The 19,767-nt window shown below is 49.1% G+C and overlaps 3 protein-coding genes across 5 annotated transcripts; 2 read left to right on the top strand and 1 right to left on the bottom strand.

The window, feature by feature from the left end:
* Window positions 1–822: 822 nt before the first annotated feature.
* On the top strand, window positions 823–3,688 carry LOC123427633 (ribosome maturation protein SBDS). The gene is made up of 4 exons (XM_045111714.1): window positions 823–1,239; window positions 1,351–1,551; window positions 2,343–2,516; window positions 2,901–3,688. Exons 1-4 carry the CDS (start codon window positions 976–978, stop codon window positions 3,351–3,353), a joined length of 1,092 nt encoding a protein of 363 aa, XP_044967649.1. The 5' UTR covers window positions 823–975; the 3' UTR covers window positions 3,354–3,688.
* Window positions 3,689–5,276: 1,588 nt separating this feature from the next.
* On the top strand, window positions 5,277–7,312 carry LOC123430718 (translation initiation factor IF-2-like). The gene is made up of 3 exons (XM_045114564.1): window positions 5,277–5,783; window positions 5,954–6,898; window positions 7,023–7,312. Exons 1-3 carry the CDS (start codon window positions 5,696–5,698, stop codon window positions 7,052–7,054), a joined length of 1,065 nt encoding a protein of 354 aa, XP_044970499.1. The 5' UTR covers window positions 5,277–5,695; the 3' UTR covers window positions 7,055–7,312.
* Window positions 7,313–7,800: 488 nt separating this feature from the next.
* LOC123427634 (ent-kaur-16-ene synthase, chloroplastic) lies at window positions 7,801–18,277 on the bottom strand. Of its 3 annotated transcripts, none has more exons than XM_045111716.1 (14): window positions 18,003–18,277; window positions 12,054–12,109; window positions 11,685–11,961; window positions 11,396–11,576; window positions 10,874–11,091; window positions 10,669–10,789; window positions 10,460–10,557; window positions 10,151–10,362; window positions 9,950–10,062; window positions 9,765–9,860; window positions 9,475–9,690; window positions 9,242–9,383; window positions 8,926–9,171; window positions 7,801–8,417 (listed from the first exon to the last, which is right to left on the bottom strand). In XM_045111716.1, exons 2-14 carry the CDS (start codon window positions 12,054–12,056, stop codon window positions 8,082–8,084), a joined length of 2,259 nt encoding a protein of 752 aa, XP_044967651.1. In that variant the 5' UTR covers window positions 12,057–12,109; window positions 18,003–18,277; the 3' UTR covers window positions 7,801–8,081. The 3 variants fall into 3 exon arrangements, with proteins under 3 accessions (XP_044967651.1, XP_044967652.1, XP_044967650.1); XM_045111717.1 differs by lacking the exon at window positions 18,003–18,277 and adding an exon at window positions 12,388–12,747 and having other exon boundaries at window positions 10,178–10,362; XM_045111715.1 differs by lacking the exon at window positions 18,003–18,277 and adding an exon at window positions 12,388–12,747.
* Between the last annotated feature and the right edge of the window lie 1,490 nt (window positions 18,278–19,767).

Raw genomic sequence — 19,767 nt, forward strand, 5'->3', positions numbered from 1 at the left:
CATGGAAATGTATTCAATGATTTGAATGGAGTCTAGAAAGTAAGTACTGAACATATCCACAAGAACGAGGAAATATCGTAGATCTTACTTTCATTGAGGAAATAACATAGCTTTAGATCATCTCCAACAACCTTTATATATTGGATTGCTTAAAACTTGTTATACCAAGAAGAGAGAGACACGAGCGTGCCTCTCGCGAAGGCAAAACTGTGCTTTTCGCGAATGCAAAACCGTGCCTCTCGCAAAAAAAAAAAAACAGAAAACACGTTTTTTTCTCTCTTTCCGAGAGGCACGCCCGTGCCTCTCGTGAAGGCAAAACGGTGCCTCTCGCGGAAGTAAAACCGTGCCTTAAAAAAACAGAAACGTGTTTTTTCCGAAAAAAACAGAAATCTTGTTTTTTCTAAAAAATGATTTTTTCCGTCCAAAATTATGAAAGATCGATGAAAAACTGAAACATAAAAAAATTCAAGAAAAATCCACTTTAAAAAACCAAAAACACGTGTGAAAAATTAAAAAACAAAATATAAAAGGAAAGTTCAGAGAGCACGACGTGTGACGACAGCTGAGAATGCGCCAAATGACGACACGTGAGAGTGATCGCTGGATACTTGCGAAGAAGTGTCGCTAACTAGTTGCTCTCAGCTCAGGGAGGGGCCTTACCCGAGCGACGACCAGGCTGAAATGCCAACTTTGTCACTCGCCACCGGCCCACATCCATGCCTACTGGGCTGCCAGCAGCCAACTGTCTTCTGCCTTCGCGAACAGGCCGTGACCAGCTTTCTTGCGCGCCCCGTTTCCTCCTCCTTTCTCCCCCTTCCTCCACCCACCCCACCCCACACCCTCGCCGCCTCCATCTTCTTCTTCCAATCCCCCCCTTTCCGTCTAGGGTTTTGCTTCCTCCCTGACAAAAATCGAGGCCTCAACCCCCCCGAGCGCGCCCCGCCTCGCCATCGCCTCGCCGACCGGTCGCCGGAGATGTCCCGCACGCTGGTGCAGCCGGTGGGGCAGAAGCGGCTGACCAACGTGGCCGTGGTGCGGCTGCGCAAGGGCGGCCAGCGGTTCGAGATCGCCTGCTTCCCCAACAAGGTCATCTCCTGGCGCGAGCGCGTCGAGAAGGACCTCGACGAGGTGCTCCAGTCCCACACCGTCTACTCCAACGTCTCCAAGGGCGTCCTCGCCAAGTCCAAGGACCTCATCAGGACCTTCGGCACCGACGACCTCACCGAAATCTGCCTCGAGGTACGCGCCACGACCGCACGCCCCCTCCTCCCCTGACCCTTGCAGTGGATTGGATTGGATGGGCTGCTGATTTCCGGCTCGATTGCTTGTTTTTGCTGCTGCTGTTGTCAGATTTTGGAGAAAGGGGAGCTCCAGGTTTCTGGCAAGGAGAGGGAGGCGCAGCTGTCCTCCCAGTTCCGGGACATCGCCACCATCGTGATGGAGAAGACTATCAGTACCGAGACCCGGCACCCCTTCACCATGAAAATGATCGAGAGCATCATGCACGAGATACACTTTGCCGTCGATCCAAACCTTACCTCCAAGGAACAGGTAGCTGCCTGCCCTCTGCTCTGGATATAATGCCCTTAGTGTATATTTTCTTCTTCTTTTAATCCAATGGAGGATCACGATTTGTTTAGCATCCGTCATTTGCATTCATCACCTGCAGTGCATTTCCTTTAAAGAAATGTTGCTTTAGGCCAAATTATTGTACACGTTACAAATAGCGGACCTTCTGATTCATGTATTACAGGAGTATTGCCAAATTGCCATGCTAGCTTAGAATAGTTTCCCTGAAGTGATGATATCTTACTGTAAGCAATCTAATTATCTGCATTGGTCCCAATTGGAAGAAATTCAGTATTGATGTCATGTACAAGTCCTTGCCGGGACAGCAACTTCAGTTGCAAGTACGTGCATATGAATAATCTTTCTGGAGATATTCACTCATATTCCATACTATAGAGGCTATTCTGTTTGTTATGCACCTGGCATTGTGTATCAGTTTTGTTGAATCTCTCTTTCTTTTTCTTTTCAATCGATGGTCATTGTTTGGGCTACCCTAGTTAACCTATTTTTTGGTAGAGTCACTCAATGCCTATACCTTGCACTGACACAATGTGATATATAAATAAAAATACAGAAGGAATTAGGAATTCTTTGTGACAGTACCGATGGTTCCTGTGTTTATACTTTTACCTTGGTTATTATTACCTGCACTTTGGACAATGTGCCAGAGGTTGTAATATACTAATATTGTTATAGCTACATCTGTGTAGACTTGTTATCCACTTGTCTACTCCCGTTTCCTCTTTTCATTCGTATTTTCATCGATATTTCAGGCACTGAGAGTTATTAAGAAACTAATTGAGAACCCTAAGTACAAGATAAAGCGTGCACCATTGACAGTGCGGTTCATTGCACCTAAGTCCAATCTTGCTGGCCTTATGGAGAAGCTTGATGGGTGGAATGCAATTGTTCTTTCAAAGGATGAATCTGCTGATCAGTCTTCCGTTGTAAGTCTTTTGGATTAATTTTTCCAAGCCATTAATGTGTTGCCTGATTATGATTTTTCTATCATGTGAGTTCCCCATTGAACTTGTGTTTCCTAAGTTATTATAGGATGCTGTACTCAGTCTGGTCCTCCCAAAAATGCTATACAGCTGGTGAATGGTTTATGCTATCATTTAGTGAGAGTTCTATTACTGAGAAGCTTGCCCGTTGCCTCCTTTTGTACCATTCAGTCACAATTGTCTCAACATTCAAGCCTACGTAGACTGCTTTGTGTCTCTCTCCTTTGTGACACTGATGCAATTATTCTCCAAAATCACGATATCTTCATGTCATGTTTCACCCTATTAGTCAGTGTATTATACTTGACTCTGAATAACATATTGCAGGTATGTGAGATTGAACCATCTATTCTGCACTCTTGTGAAGAGAAACTGAAGGATGTGCAAGGGAGGGTGGAAGTACTCTCGGTGTCGGCACGCGCAGAAGGTGGCTCTTCTACAGACCAATATGACAATGTGGAGGACAATGTGGAGAAGGCACAGGCCGTTCCTGCGAAGGAGTCTGGTACTGTCACTCAGCTAAGTGAGACCATGCAGAAACAGAGCCTTTCAAGTGAAGTGGAAAGCCAGGGTCAGGCACCAGGCAAGCCGCAGAAAAGATGCAAAGAGTGCAGCATATTCATGGAGGACAAGCTGTACAGAGACCACTGCAAATCGGGGTGGCACAAGCACAACTACACACGCCACAAGAATGGGCTTCCTCCGCTCAGCCAAGAGGAGTGCTTGATGGAAATGGAGATGGCAGAGTCCCAGAGGGGTCTGAAGGACTATGATTTCTGAGGTGAGTCCTGTTTTGTCTGACACCTCCTCTCACCACGCCTCCGAGGCCGATGAACGGCATGTGCAAGACATGAAGTTTGCAGTCTTGTTTCCGAGGACATGGTCATCATTGGGTAAATGCTGGTATGAAGTGGGGAACGAGTTTTGCGATACGCTATGGAGTTTATAAAATGTAATGGGGTTGCTGAATGTGAACTGTGAAGGTAGTAGAACCTGGGTCATGTGTAGTTGGCTGTGTACACTTTTGGCAGTTATGCGGCATGTGCTGTAACGGGATGCTATATGATGCGCCATTGGGTATGCGCCTGCTATGGATGTGAACCAACTTAACGCAACATATGTGTATCGTTTCTGCAACTCGATGTTGCTTTGACCCTGATATATAAATTCTGTGGTTGTTGTGCATTGGCTGTTGGCCTGATGTTGTTGAAAACAACAAGGCAGATATGGCTGGTATGAGTCAGTTGGTTCTGTGCGTTGGTAAGGCATGTAAAAGCGTGCAAGATGATGACATATCTCACTAGGTAGGAAAGAGGATCACATGCACTAATCAGAAGCAAAGTAGAGAGGACGTGAAAGAGAGCAGCGATGTAATGTCGAACACTGAAGTCATGTAGAAACCTCAGTCTGCCGGATTCCCGAGCATTGCCTTCCAGCGCTCCCCTGCGTGGCCGCGTCGTCTCCCCGAGCGAGGCGGCCGGGGGCTCCTCCCCCTGCCGCCGTCAGCGCGCTGCCGGGCCCTGCCCGTGTGGTGCAGGCGGCGGCGGGTCTGTCCTTCCTCCCGCGCGCGGTTCCCCTGGTCGGGCGGTGCGCTTTGGCCGGCGGCGGTGTGGCCTGTTGGAGGCAGTGCCACGGTGGCTCTCGACGCGGCGGCACGACCGTTGGTCGTGGGGTGGCACGATGGCGCTGGCGGCCAGTGACGCCCGCCAGACCTAGATTTGGGCCCGTTTGGGCCCCATCTAGGTTTAGGCAGGCGGTAGCTCGGCGCTCGGTGGTTCCGCTCCATGGTGGTGGGACGAGGCTGCGGCGGTGTTTACCTCGTCGGTCGGCGAGCTGCAGCGCGGGATAAGGACTGTCCGGGCCTAAGTGTGGCCGACCGGGCCGTAGGGCCTGGCAAGTCCTCGTCGTCGCGTCCGGTCGGCTCCGCGTTGGTGGTGGAGGTTGTCCCCTCCCTCCGATCGAGTTGTGGCTGCATTTGTGGCCATTGCATCCTTTTCTCCTCCAGGCCTCGTGTTGGGAGCTCTAGTGAGACGACGAGGGTGGTCCGGTAATCGTGGTGGCACAAACTGGTGGGCGGTTTAGTGGGTGGTGCGCGACAAAGTGTCTGGGATGGTGGTGGTGGTGGTTGCGGATCGGGAGAAATCCCTGGCGGGTTGCCCGACATCGACGCGGTGACGCCTGCGGGCGTCGCCGACCTTCCTGAAGGGCGTCGGGGATACCCCTCCTCCACTACCCTTTGCGTACCGGGGGAAATCCTAGGACTTGTTCAGGCAACAGCGGCGGCATCGTCTCATTCTTTCTTGGAGGTGTTGTTTAGTGCGCGACCCTTCGGACTGCTGGGACATGGTGGTACTTCTTCGGCGGGTGCAACATTTGTCGATCTTCTTCTCCTTGTCAATCTGCCGATGTCGGCATTTGCTTTCCTTTTCTTTCTTTTATTTTTTATTTGTGGCTTTTTTGTGCTGTGGCTCCAGCGAGATGGATATATCAGTTGTTTGCTTTGTAATACGAAGCGGGAAAACCCTTTTCTCCATGTAGAAACCTCAGTCCATGGTCGCTGACGATGAGAAACAGGGCGTGCTTTCCGTTCCCGGAGCAAGTGAAGAAAGGGCAGACATCCATCCTTGAGTTGGCTTGGTGGTTTGTGTTTGCCCCGGTGGCAAGCTAAGCACAGATACCAAAACTAAGCGGCGAGAAAGGCAGGAGAGCATCAGTTGCAGCGCACACTTGTCAGTAGGATGCAAGTGGCCGGGACGTTTCCTCCCGAAAGCAAAAAGAGTTGGCTCAACAGCAGGCAGGATCATCGTCTCCACGCCACTACACCTCACTACATCCACATCTACATACATGGATCATCGATCTGTCCTTTTTCCTCTTTCTGCCGCCGGCTTTTCCACTGCTTTCTTTCTTTCCCGTCGATGGCCGCTCCTCCGATCCACGCTTCCTCTTCTTCTTCTTCAGTGGCCACTGGCCTCAGCTCAGCTGCAATATAACAAGCGCCTCCTCCTCCTCCAGTGGCGCAGTACTGCACTAGTTAGTGGCTACCAGCGTCAGTCCGAGACTCCGAGTGTCCGACTGTCAGTGGAGTAGAGGGCAGAGGAAGCAACCGGACCGTGGAGATCATGGCGCGCAACTGCAGAATCAGCGGCTTGCCGCCGCCGTCGCTGCTCTTCTTCCTGCTCCTCACGCTCTGCACCACCACGCACTGTGGTAAGCTTACTATAACGGCAGTCATTTAAAAAAATAATACGTTTTCGTTTCTTCTGCTCTGCGGTTTGAGTGGAGTGGAGTGAAAACAGTGTCGAATCTCAGTGACCCCAGCTCTGTCCGTTAACCTGCATTGTGCTAACTAACTCGAGCCCTCCGTGTTGGTGGAGCAGAGGCGAGAGCTCTGAGGCAGAGCAAGAAGAACGCCCTGATGAACGTGCTCTTCAAGCTCAACTTCGCCAGGGCGGTGGAGCCGACGCAGGCGCAACCGCCCCCTCCCTCGTCGCTCGACGCCAGCGCTGGCAGCGACGCCGCGAGCGCGAGCCTCGCCGCCGTCGAAGCCCCGTTCTGCGTCAACCCTCCCGACGCTCCCCCGTCGTCGTCGTCGTCTTCCACGCCCCCCTTCACCTCCACGGCGCCGTCCTCAACCACGCCTTCCGTCCCGGACCAGCTGCCGCCGATCACGCCCGTCCCGCCGTCATTCGAGCCCAGCCCGCCGGCCGGCGGCGGTGGTGGCGCCACCCCGGGCTCCTCCAGTCCGGGTCTGGGCACACCGGCGTCCACGCCCACGCCGATCAACCCGCCGCAGTTCGCCCCGAGCCCGCCTGGAACTGCACCGCCCAGCCCGATCGTCGTCGTGCCGAGCCCGCCTGACGAATTCGGCCCAGGCTCGGGCGGCAGCGGAGGAGGAGGTGGGCAAGGAGGAGGCCTAGGAGGAGGACAAGGAGGAGGAGGAGGAAGTGGTGGTGGTGGTGGAGGAGGAGGTGGTGGTGGAGGAGAAGGAGGAGGTGGCGGAGGGGGAGGAGGAGGAGGCGGGTTCATGCCGCCGATCATCTACCCGCCGCCGCTGGCCCCTCCAATGGCGCCGGGAGCCGGGCAGGCGCTGTGGTGCGTGGCGAAGCCGACGGTGCCGGACCCGATCCTCCAGGAGGCCATGGACTACGCGTGCGGCTCGGGCGCCGAGTGCCGGTCCATCCAGCCGTCCGGCGCCTGCTCCCAGCCGGACACGGTGCTCGCCCACGCCTCCTACGCCTTCAACAGCTACTGGCAGATGACCAGGGCCACCGGCGGCACCTGCGACTTCGGCGGCACGGCCACCATCGTCACCAGCGACCCAAGTAAGATCTGCGTGCCAATGCAATACACATGAACCATCATCCATCCATGCATGCATCCTCAATTGTTCCTCATGATCGATCTTGATTTCTTACCATGGGTTTCTATCCGTCACGATCTCTGCAGGCTACGACAGTTGCGCGTTCAACCTTGTATGAGGGATACGTACGCATCGGCGAGCCAAATTTCAGCTATCATGCATGAGGAGCATCTTTTCTTGGGGTCATATTCACGTTCCATTTTTATCGAGGCCACACAGCACCGCAGGTTTAGTAGGTAGCTGAGATTAGTGTGATTTTGATCATGGCAAGACTGATACCGTGTAAAGGCGATTCCTTGACATGTGCATTATGCTAGCTTCTTGGGCAGCAGGAAGATGCTTGATCGTGCCCCTCTTGCAGTCTTATAACTTTAAACCTTCTTGACCAAATTAGTTTAAGCCAACCGCATATGCCTAACTTGGTGTTCACGCTAGCTAGCCCCAAGTAGTGCTAGAAAGTCGGATTCTGTCTGCGCACAAGCTCGACGGCTCGTTCATCAGCTCTTAAGAGGAGATCGAACTGAGCATATGCAGATGAAAAACATGTGTGCATCTTGTGATGCAGAGGCCAGAGTGCTATCCTTCTTGGAAAAAAAGATAAAAATATGTGTGAAGGTTAGAAAGGGTGCAAATACAAGATCACGGTAAAACGGCTCCGTAATCACAGGACAAAATGCAGGAAGTCCATATGGGAGCACTGATAATAAAATACAAAGAGCTAACGACTTTCAAAGATGCAGCAGAGCCTGTCAACTGTTAGTAACTGATAACAGAACAGGCAAGACCCGTATAAACAGGCCTGTTCTGTTATCAGTTGACAGGCCTGCCATCTTCTATAGAACATGCGACCAGCACAAATTTGCATCAAGGGAGAAAGTGCGCCAACAAGTAGCAATATATGCCGGGAGACTTGCATAAGGTTTACACAGGAAACACCACAGAACACACACCAAGCTTCACATCAACGCCATACAAAATCAAATATAGTACTCCCTCCGTCCTAAATTACTTGTCTTAGAATCCAAGACCGAGTAATTTGGGACGGATATTGTATTTGATACACTTTGATACATGTTTTTTCTTTCAAGAGAGCATCTCCTGATTGGTTGATCCATCAGAACACGGCAAAAAAATACACGAGACCCTTATTTTTCTGATTGCACGGGCACAGATGGACTGCTGGTCTGGAGTTTTAGCGGCTCGTAGATAACTGCATTAACTGCGCTCACCATTTCGTTTGGCGAGGTAAACCCATCGGTCTGGGAGTAGAACAAGTGAACTATCTTGCACATCTTCCAGAACAGCTCCTTGCAAGGCCTAGGAACAACCGTGTTCTCCCTAAGAACCAGCTTCAGCAAGCCTTTTCTACATGAGGCTATGGCCTTCCATATCGTCTCTTTAGCCGTTTCAACGGACATAGAACCACCACTGTGGAGAACAAGTAGTGAGATATAATCCAGGTTCCCCTCCCTGCTCTCCCTCTGTAACAAATAGATCAAAAGATTGTCAGAGTAACCAAATTACAGGTTCCAGGTCTAAACTGGAGTACATGACAACACTGATGAGTAATTACTAATTCTCTTTATTATTAGTATAAAACAACAGGATACACTACTACTAAATGAATTCTAGCTTCTAAGAGAAGACATCAGTGCGTCTTCTACCGTCGTTTGGAACTCCTAAAAATGCCATACAAGCATTTAGATGTGTGCTTTACAAGAACAAATTCTTGACAAGATCATGAATGACTGCAAATCTTGATGTTTCTTAGAACTTGCAGTCCTCGGTGATTACTATAGTGTCTCAATCTCACAAGATATTTCTTTACAGTTTGTTCGGGTAACCATGTTTATATTTATATTAAGGTGAAAGGAATTTGCCTCTTGTGTTTAAAATAACATATGTTTATGCAGCTATACTAAATATAGAATACATATGGGAATGTGACGTGCGTAGATATGAAGTTGAGCATAAAAGTAACCCAAATACCTCAAGACCTCGGATATCGTTGAGGAGACGACCAATAGTGCTCGTCAGCCTAAATAACTCGTTGTATTCTTGATCGTTGACAACACATCGCGAGAGCTTTGGCCCAACAAAGTACAACGACGTGAGCACAACGGGCCCCAGTGTGAAAGAAACAATTGCATTTGACATGTATTGCTCAACTGTTGGCACATGTTTTCTCATCCGCCATTCTGCCTCAGACATCATAGACCTCAACAGCTGTAGCCACTGCAGATGGACTCAACATATCAATGCTGAACTTTTTTTCGAGAAACAGGCAAACACAATGGAAACTCACTAATTCTATCAGGTGCTTTCGAACATCACGGTTTTGTATTGCAGAAGCTACTGCTCCAAGCTGGTTGACTGTAGTATAGATAGCAGAAAACAATATCTTCACTTGCTCAGAGTAGAACTCATCTTTGGAGTGCTCATCCCACCTGACACAAGCATTAGCAAATCAGGGATCATGACTTGTTAGCAATGCGCGAGACACCAACTACTTACAAAATGAAGGACCGAGGGGGTTACTTCTCAACTAATGTTATGAGGTTTTCATGTTCTTCTTTTGATCCTCCAACATCGAAGAAATCATCAACAACAGTGGTGAGCACACCATTTTTGGCCCACGACATGCGAGCATCAGACAGTTCAGGAGGAAATATGGTAGCAGCAGCAGCAAGATAACAATATGTCAGCTTCTGTCGTGCAAACTGTAACTGGTCCAGCCGGTTTCCTTTCGCCCAACTGTTGCCACAATTATTTTTAAAATATCTAAGAAAGAAAGTTAATAAGGCCAGAGAGCATAAATGTTACATTACCTTTCAAGATGCAGGAGTTCATCCTGGTAAATAGATTGAGAAAAATTGAAATCTTCAACAGCCAAAGCCAGGAAATCTTGGTTGACATGACATGGCCTGATTCACCAAAATGTCTAGAATTGGTGTCTAACATCCTTATTTATATGATTTTACACACTATTCTTTTCGAGAAATGAGAATCTTACAGATGTTCTGTTTTTAGCATCTGAGAACCACAAACATCAAAGTGTTCAATGTTCCTCTTGTGGCCTATACGTTCCATTGTGGCATAAAAGGGAAAGTTAAGAGCATACTCAACCTGAAATTACAAAAAACATAGAAACAGTAAACACCCAATAAAAGCTAGAATTAGTCCACTTTCTGATATTTAAATTTCATGCAAGGACCTCTTCAAAGATTGGTGTTGTTTGCACCTGATCGGAGAACAACTTTTCTGTCAATAACTTTCCTGACCAGTAGCCTATGTTATCTAGGATAAATTCGTTTTCTGATACACTGACTTTCGAGGCTTTGTACAATTCCAATATAGATTTTGTATCATTTAAATATCCGTGAAGTGAATGATGGAAAGTGGATTCATCAATATGATACAGATCATCTGCATTATATTGAAATTAGCGAGTTAAATTAACAAATACACAAAAAACAGAAAGATAACATTTGTATGGTTGGAAATTCACACCCAAAGGAAGTACCCGAGGAAACATCATATCCATTCATTCGCAAAAGACGGAAGGCCATTGCGCATGCTGCTACATCTAGCATGATTTCCTCATCTCTCTGTAACCAGAAACTGCAAAATGGATAGAATGAAGTTTACAAGATACGAAAGATAGCAAAATGGATAGAATGAAGTTTACAAGATACGAAATATAAATATTAGAACTTTATTCACAACCATTACCTGTATGCCATGTCCAGGATGCTCTTTATCTCACTAGAAAAATGATGAGATATCCCGATGTTTTCAAGAGAATCTACCAATGAAAGCTGAGAATATATGTTTGTTGGATAAACTGTTGGCACTGCAAATGTCTAAAAATCATTAGTTATTTAGCCACAGTCCAAGACCTTACAAATTCCTGACAAAGAAAGGTAGCTGGACCCACCTGAATTGCCAAATTTACTGACAAGCAAATTAAGGTACTGAAGGGCTTTATCATCAAAATTGTGGATAAGTGCAGCAGCAGTTGTGGAAGGAGAGTTGAACAACGACCCATTCTTCCTCTGGAACTTCATAACTTGGTTCCAGTCCAGCAGGTTTCCTAGCCCTTCAGCAGCATAAGCCATATATGCTTTTCTCCCATCAGATTTATCCCCAACAAGTCTGAATCAAGTCCATATGTATAAGATATGGATTTTTTAAATAATAATCACAGGTAATACATGTCACACTCACATTCTGGTTGCCAATTTCATTAAGGAAAATACAAATGTGAATGACATGTGGCCCTTTTCCCCTTGAAATCATGGTTCTTAGAAAATCATTAAAAATATAACTTCGTACTGAAAAATGTTCAGCCAGTCTAAAAACCCTTTTGAGGCTTTCAGAATCAGCTATCCCTGAAGTGTAAACATGATCAGAAAGGAAATACAACACAATTTTCATGCCAGAACTGTCATAGACGAACCTTTTGAGTTCCACCTCCCGGAGGTGAAGAATCCTATCAAGATCATTTTGTCCAACCGGAAATTCCAAACCCATCTCAGTCCCAAGGCTAAACATACCCGAAAATGTGATATTAAAGCCTATAGGAGCAGCAATCTGCTCATTCGTAACAATGGAGAAATTTCTTCCGATAAAACGTAGTCCTGTCAGTACCATTTTCATCACATCAAGGTCACATTGATTTGGTAAAACATGAAAATACAACAGTCAAACAACATTAAATGGTAGGTAAATTCATCTTTGTTTCATACCTCTCCTGATATGCTCCCTCCCAACATTCCACCTCTTAAGTGCCAGCACACAAGCCAATGTGGACGAGTGGACATCCTTGTTGACGGAGGAGTCCATTTGGACGAGACCCCAAGATCCATTGCTCTGCTGGTTTTGTAGTATCCACTCAACACACTGTGGGAAGCATGGAACTCGAGGAGAGCTCGGCAAGGGCACCATAGCCACCCACGCGGTGTCGTAGGAAGATGGCAACAACTCAGGTTCCAGGAGCTGCTTCCTTATTCTAGCCTTCCGTTCCTGATTTTGATGAGACAGGAGTCATGTGACAAGACCCTCAAGCATCTATCTGAAACAAGGATCGGTAGTGATGGACATACTACATTACATACCATGTTTTGCAGGCTTGTATTTTCTCCGGCAGATCCCCTCTCTGCATATTCTGTTTCTGCATAGGAGATGTGTACTTCACATATCATTGGCACATCTCAAAATTCATCTTTTTTATAAAAAAGAAGGCTTGAGGAAATTGGGACATCACTAGTGTTATTTATTTTTTTCTGACCAGGGACATTACCTGTGTAAATACCATAGACGGTACTACTCTCACTCTCAGACATACAAATATGGCGTTAAACCAGCGCTAATTTTTTTAAGTGTATTTTCATACATGTGCAGCTAACTGAGGTTAATTAGTTGGATGCTAAGTTGTATAATTAGACTTGCCTCTCTCTTCATGGAGAACGGGATGAAGGAAAGCTCGAGCTATTCTTCCCCTAAAAAATGCTCAAGCAATCCTAGTGCCGCCACCGCTGCTGCTTCCGTGAAGCATGCGCTTCCGGCCGCGGGTCTGAACCCATGGTGCCGCGCTGCCGCCTCCGGACCACCGGCCGCGCGCCGCCACAAGGGCTAACCATGGTCGTCAATTTGAGAGGGGAGGGCGAGGGATTGGTACCAATTGTTGCGGGGGGAGTGGACGTCGAGGACATTTTGACGGCGGCGGCTGCGACGAGGGTTTCGGAGGCGACGACGACGCTACCGAGGTCTACGGAGGATAGAGTGAACCAAGAGCACCTACCCGCAACTAGCAAATTCGGCCTCTCAAATACTCGTAAACGCTTTCATCGACGGATATTGATAGATCACGTTTTAAATAATGCATTCTATAGCCGGATATCTTAAATTTTATATCTTAAATTCATACAGATCATCATGCAACTAATAATACATCAATGCATTATACACATCGTTTGGGCTCCTCCATCACTATTAATATACCATTGGACTATCAAAATTTGATATGTTTGGCTATGATGGATGTCAGTGCCCTTGCCTTTCCGAGCCTTGTTGCCCTTCTCACCGAAGTACCGATCGAAGATGCAGTACGGATCGAACCGGATCTACTCATCATCGGAGTTGTCCTCGCCGTCACTCACTTTCTCCTCCTCCTCCTCCTCCTCCTTCGATGGTAGTATGGCCATTTCACGGACCGCCCGATTCTGCTCGCGGGCGAGGGCACACGTGTTCCTCCGCTACCGTTTCTTCAAAATGCGCGCGTAGATGCGTCTTCCACATGGGCGCGGGCTGGTCGGAGTCGGATCCGCTGCCCTCCATGCCGGATAAGGCCGAAGATCGCCGAAGGTGAGATAGGGTGGCGGATGGGAGTGCAGTGAAATGGCTAGGGTTTGGTCCGGTGAACGAATGATGACGAATATATATGGGTCAATGCGGGTCAGTACAGGCCAGGAGGATATGCCCGGGCTCTCTCATATCCGTCCTATTTGGGATGGATATGAGGGGTGTCGGCCAGCCCGAGCGTTTGAGGCCGGTTTGAGAGGCCCGACATCATGATCTTCCAGTGATTGGGCGGCCTGTCCGGGCATTTGAGGAGGATATGAGGGGTCCGGCTGTTTGGTTCCGAGATGCCATAAGGGCGCATTTGGTTGCTACCATTTGACCCAATTAGACCCACGCGAGACGAAAATAAGATGTTTTGTTGTCTGCATCAGTCCCGCGAGCTATTGCATAATCGACAATTTCTTTGCGGCCAGGCTCAACGCGGATACGCGTGTCACAACTCGGAGAGCGCGGGAATGAGATGTCTCATAACACCCCCCCCCAATCTCTTGTGCCACCATCCACTCTCCTTTCACACCATGCTTCCTCACTTTCCTTATCGCCCGTTGCTCTCCTTTCCTCCGATGTCTTGCCCGCCGTCCGCTCACCCCCATCAGCGCCTACAGCAACCGCATCCAAGAGCGAAAGGTTGTCGGCATCACGAACTCCACGGTCGATCTGATGAGGGCCCTCCGCTCGTCGTCACCTTTCTGCTCCAGGACCACTTGTCCGGCCAATGCGGGTGCCGACTACTCTAGTTTCGTGCCGTATTCGAACCTCTTGGTCCTGGGTTTGGTTGCGTCGCCGAAGGGGGCGGAACCCGTCTGGCCGTATTTTAACCCCCATTTGAGGGGTTTCTCCTAGCAGCGCGACAGTCCCATGAACGACGGCTCGCTCCTCCTCGACCGTGCCCGTGGCCACGAACACACGGGCAATGTCGTCGGTCGTTGGCATTGCCGACTCCTCCTCCTTCGCCCGCCATCCTTCCCGCTGGGGTTTTCTCCCCTACCGGCGTATGCCCCAACTCCACCCACCCCGGTAAATTACAAATCTCTCATCTCCTCGTAGATGTAGATTAGGGTTTTCATCATTAGGCATGACAAGGAATCGATTGGATTTGATTTGATTTGTTTCCAATCTAATCGATTCGAACCCAATCGATTCCTTCTTGTGTGTTACTATTGTTGTTCATAGGCAGGATAGTACTCATGCTTCGATTCGATCAGTGCGTGTTCTAGCTTAGTGTTCATCCTTTTCATAGGCAGGATATATTGGTTCTTGCATGATATGTAGGTACAATGCGTTCATGCTTAGTGTACATGCTATTCGTAGGTAGGGTTTGTGTTTGATGTTGTCCTTGAAGGTGGAGTCTTTAGATGCCGACGCAAGAATGATCGTGCATGTTGTTCGGGACAAGATGTTATAGCGGCAACATGAGGAGCTGGAGGCGGCAGATAAGGAGGAGGAGAAGGCGGCGGAGATAGAGGCTGCATACACGGCGGCGATGACACCTTGAGCGTGGAAGAGGATCGGATTGTCGGTCAGATAGGAAAAAAACTCAATTTTTTTGCATGGACAACCGGACGGATATTCTTTTCTCATCGGGCATGTAAAAACTTAAGCATTCTGACCTTTTTTTACATGTGATTGGGCATGTGATCTCGCACTTAGTACACCACGCTACTGCGAAGTGGTCCCTCACCGTGTCTCCCGAGCAGGCCATAGTAGCAGCCGTGGGTGTAAAACAAGTGCTACAACTAACTTTTTAGTAGTAGTGTTGGCTAGCTACCAAGCGCTGCTACTGTATATACACGGGCGAGCAGGTGGACATCTCTTAGCGGCAGCGCTGGCCCTCTGATCCGTGGTACAACTATGAGCTTAACAATAGCGATGGACCAGTTCCCGCCGCTTAGCATCCTTATCCTTTATGTGGGCCGTCTGTTATTCATTCCCTCTTCTCACACTCTCTCACTCTCTATTCGTCGCTTTGGCTCCTCCTCCCATCGTCGCCGCCGTCTCCGCCTCCTCCTCCCGTCTCCGTCGTCCTCATCTCCTCCCGTCGTCATCGTCCTCCCCGGTCGCCTCGTCCTGCCATCTCTGCGGTCCTCGTCAGCTCTTGTTGTCGCCATCATCCCCTCCTTCCTTCCACCGTTGCCGCTATCACATGGACTAGCCTCGCCTCGTCCGCTGTCTCGTGGCTCGTCGCAGCACACACCATGAGCTCCTCTACCTCTCACCTCATTATTCTGTTCATTAGTATTTATACTACAAATTGAATGGATCCAAGTGGTTGTGAAAGAAAAAAAGATTAGATTAAAATGGATGGATCCCCAAATGACCAAGTTAAATTAGTAGGAAAATATGATGTTGGAACGACACGCAAGTGCCAAATGAAGACAATGCCTATCAAGTCCAATTTACATTGATTGGCATTGCCTTCATTGACAATTGTGTGTCATCATATGACTTGATCATTTACATCCATCCACTTTAATGATGAAACTATGCTTCGTCTTTAGGTGAAATTTAGAGTTTAGCCTAAATAATAAAACCATGCTTTGTCCTTAGATGAAATTTCTTCGTCTTTAAGCAAAACATAGGCCACTCGGAGTTCCCTGAAATAAAAAGAGACAAATGTGTTCATCTGTAGCACCACGTACACAGCAACAGAGACACGCACTTAGGCATTTTTTTCAAATAGCCATAGCACAAAGTCCATACACAATTACACGATTAGCGATCCTACCCCATGCATTGCCACATCACTGTCTCCAATGCACATAGGTGTTTTCTTATTATTTTCATTTTGGCAATAAATAAATTCTTTTTTGTGATGATAAAATGTGAATTCTTTGAAAAAAGTTGTATCATCACATTTATCACAAAATTATATGTAATCAACATTTAGCACAAAAGTAATCCATCAATCCGTTCAATATCCATGATCCATCCATCCATCTAACCAACATTCAATCATCCATCTGGCAACTAATGAACAGAATAATGAGGTGAGAGGTAGAGGAGCTCATGGTGCGTGGTGTGGCGAGCCACGAGATGGCGGATGGCGGGGCGGACGAGGCGAGGCTAGTCAATGTGATAGTGGCGACGGTGGGAGGAAGGCGGGGATGACGGCGATAACAAGAGCAGACGAGGACTGCAGAGATGGTAGGAGGAGGCAACACGGGAGGAGGACGACGACGGAAGAGATGAGGACGATGAAGACGACAGGAGGAGGCGAAGACGATGGCGATGATGGGAGGAGGAGCCGAAGCAACAGAGAAAGAGTGAGAAGAGGGAATGAATAACGGGCGGCCCACAGAAAGGATAAGGATCGCTTAGCAGCAGCGCGGGTCACTGGTCCATCGCTATTGTTAAGCTCATAGTTGTAGCATGGATCAAAGGGCCATCACTGCTGCTAAGAGATGTCCACCTGCTGGCCCGTGTATATACAGTAGCAACCCTGGGTAGCCAGCCAACACTGCTACTACAAAGTTAGTTGTAGCGCTTGTTTTACACCCACAATTGCTACTATGGCCTGCTCGGGAGACACGGCGAGGTACCACTTCGCAGTAGCGTGGTGTACTAAGCGCCGTGCTATTGCTAAAACGTAGGTTCAGTGCGTGCCATAGGACCTCGTACTGCTGAGTGACAGTTGCACCGGTTTCCTACCCTGCGCCAGTACTAGTGATATGCCTATAGGGTTTTTTTAGTGGTGATCGTGTCAGGAGGGTGCCAGGAGGATGGACGCCTGCTTGCCAGCCAGCTCGTCCGACGTCTCTGATGACAAGGACAACACCAAGATGGAGATGGGCTCCGACGACACCGCACCGGCTCCCGCGCCTCCTATGCACCGCGGCTTCACCATGGAGCAGGCACAGTCGCACTAGAACACCGCCATGGCGGAGGGACAACCTATGTCGGCGTTAGAGCGGGCGATGGAGCAGCATCGGCTCGCGTTGGGCCAGATCGATGACCAACGCATGAGCGAGGAGGACCAGTTGCACGCGATGCAATCCACGCTCAAGTCACCGCTCACCAGGAAGCGGAAGTCGTGGAGGCGTAGTTGTAGGTGATCGTGGAGGAGAACAATGCCAGTTGCGCCTCCTATGCGACGCCGACGAAGCATGAGGCGGCCCGGTGGAACAACGACAGCGTCGGCGCCACCATTTTCCTCGTGGACCTCATGTCCACCGGCGACAGACAGGGCGCGGATTCCTTCGAGGATGAGTACGACACGGGAGGCGGCAGGGCCTTGTGTCCCATGTGACCGGCCCGTCTCCCGTGTTCTCCTCTTCCTTACCAGAGACTACACCTTCACTTTATGAGTCTTATTACCGGTGTTCATGGTGAAGGCGGATGGAGGACGACATGGGCTTGGACGCTGTAAATCGTCGCCGTTGGATAGGTTTAGGATCAGATCGTATTTTTCTTTCTAAATGTTCGAAATGTAATGAAAATTCGTGGTGTTAGTATGAAATCCATTGTATTTATATGAAATTCAATTGTGTTTGCACGAATTTCATCTGATTTATTGAAAAATAATTTAAAACATATGCGGTTATGATTGGATATATAGTGGCCTCCTATATTCATGTTTGAGGACCGGTTCCCTGACGGATGCGAGAATTTTTTTAGGGAATTTAAGGGTCACACTTACACATATCAGTCATCACCATATGCATCTAATAAAAACAATCAAGCAAGCAGCCAGGCTCAATCCTTACCGAAACAGGAAGAAGCTGCCCGAGTCCGGGGAGGAGGACGATGACCACCGGAGAAGAGTCGGAGGCGGCGCGCTTCGCTGGAGCTGGAATCATTAATCCCGGGGACGTGCTCGGCGGCGCGCGCGAGGCCGCGGCGGCGAAGAGGGCTACGTTGGCCATGGCTGTGCGAGCAAGAAGTCCTTGACACGAAGGCAGAAGCGGCAGGGAGGAAGAGAGCGTGACTCCCCGCCTTGAACCGGCCATGCGCCGGGAGCACGGAAGAGGGCCTAGCTGCTTTCGTGTTCGACATGGGAAGAATATCACCCGAACCAGCATAGATCTTTGTATATGTATATTGATGCTTACTACTATAGGCAGCACGAGATCGCCGTACGCGCTTCAGCGTGCCAGATTTAGATAGACTGTATGTATGCATGTATATTATAGCATCTACAACAGGGTATAGCAAGTATGACACTCTAAACGGCTGTGAACGTGTCCGGCCAGCGATCAAACGTGTTCTTTATTTGTTCTTATGGAGACACAATTTTCATTTTCTTTTTCATATTTCCGGTTGTGATTAACGGAGAGAAAAAGAAAGAAATGAATGAATGAATAAAAAAAGGATGACCCGTGATGGGTCGCGTTCTACGTGACGGACTGATCGGACGTGCGTGAACGCGTCCGCGAGCGTTCATATCCCTCCTATATTTGTTCTTACTACGAGGGTTTTGGGACAATCCGGACGTATATAAATGACATGGGATTCAGTTGTATCACTTTTTTCACTCTTTCTCTTGTTCGATCACTGACCGGGTGTGTCCATAAGTGTACGAGAGGTCGTTTGAGACTTTCGGTTGTAGATGCTCTTTTTCGATAGAGGGTGCTTTATTAACTTAAGATATAGCATCGAGCGGATACAAAACAGAAAAAAACCCTCGAACTCTGCATAGCTAAGATGCACACAGTCATCAAACAAACAGTCTCACAAAGATTATAAAACGACAAAGTGGCAACCGTAAAGTCATATGAGACCGAAACTATGCCTATGTCGACGGAGAAGGTTGTAGACTGTGGCAACCGTAAAGTCATATGAGACCGAAACTATGCTTTTAGAGCATCTACAGCCGGACCCCTCAAGCCCTCCTCAAACGCTCGGACAGGCCGCCCGATCATAAAAAATCGACCCAGACGGGCCTCTCAAACTGGCCTCAAACGCTCGGGCTGACTCGCACCTCCATTTTCAGTCAAATATGGGGTCGATATGGGGGAGCCCGGACACGCCCGCGTGGCCCGCATCTACCCCATAAATATCCGTCCCCATCCGCTCGCCGGACCAAACCCTAGCTACTTCACTCCACTCCCCTCCACTCCCGTCCGCCACCCAAGCTCACATCTGGCATGGCTGGCAGCAGATCGGAGTCCTTCACCTCCAGATCCGTCGACCATGAGCTCATCCCACGCGACCCCGAGGAGGAGATGGCCGTCTGGGTTGCGTTCCGCCGCTCCCGGGAAGCGTTGGCACGACGGCAACGCTCGGGCTCGCAACACCGGAAATCCATTGCGTCCGCCCAATCGGTGGTTGGATCCGGCGTTGCTGCCTCACCAAAGGCGGTGCGATCCATCTGGTGTCCGAACGCCGTAGCAGAAGCGCAATCCCTCCGTTGGCGCGCCGAGCACGAAGCATGGCCGACCTCGGACAATGTAATGGCGCGCCGTGCCCGCCGGGCGAGGCAGTGGGCACGGACGTGACGGAGTCTCTCGCGGCGGCAGATGTTGGAGAGGC

This window comes from Hordeum vulgare, chromosome 2H (assembly GCF_904849725.1).
Source record: "Hordeum vulgare subsp. vulgare chromosome 2H, MorexV3_pseudomolecules_assembly, whole genome shotgun sequence".
Taxonomy (NCBI): domain Eukaryota; kingdom Viridiplantae; phylum Streptophyta; class Magnoliopsida; order Poales; family Poaceae; genus Hordeum; species Hordeum vulgare.

Bases quoted from the DNA above. Each gene is read 5' to 3' on its own strand.
- LOC123427634 (XM_045111716.1), bottom strand. The intron at 10,363-10,459 runs GTACTTCCTTTG...AATATAATGCAG, and splicing joins TGGATATGATGTTTCCTCGG to ATGATCTGTATCATATTGAT. The intron at 10,063-10,150 runs GTCCTTGCATGA...TTGTAATTTCAG, and splicing joins CAACACCAATCTTTGAAGAG to GTTGAGTATGCTCTTAACTT.
- LOC123427633 (XM_045111714.1), top strand. From the start codon at position 976: ATGTCCCGCACGCTGGTGCAGCCGGTGGGGCAGAAGCGGCTGACCAAC. The intron at 1,240-1,350 runs GTACGCGCCACG...TGCTGTTGTCAG, and splicing joins TCACCGAAATCTGCCTCGAG to ATTTTGGAGAAAGGGGAGCT. The intron at 2,517-2,900 runs GTAAGTCTTTTG...AACATATTGCAG, and splicing joins CTGCTGATCAGTCTTCCGTT to GTATGTGAGATTGAACCATC.
- LOC123430718 (XM_045114564.1), top strand. From the start codon at position 5,696: ATGGCGCGCAACTGCAGAATCAGCGGCTTGCCGCCGCCGTCGCTGCTC. The intron at 5,784-5,953 runs GTAAGCTTACTA...TTGGTGGAGCAG, and splicing joins CTGCACCACCACGCACTGTG to AGGCGAGAGCTCTGAGGCAG. The intron at 6,899-7,022 runs GTAAGATCTGCG...CGATCTCTGCAG, and splicing joins CATCGTCACCAGCGACCCAA to GCTACGACAGTTGCGCGTTC.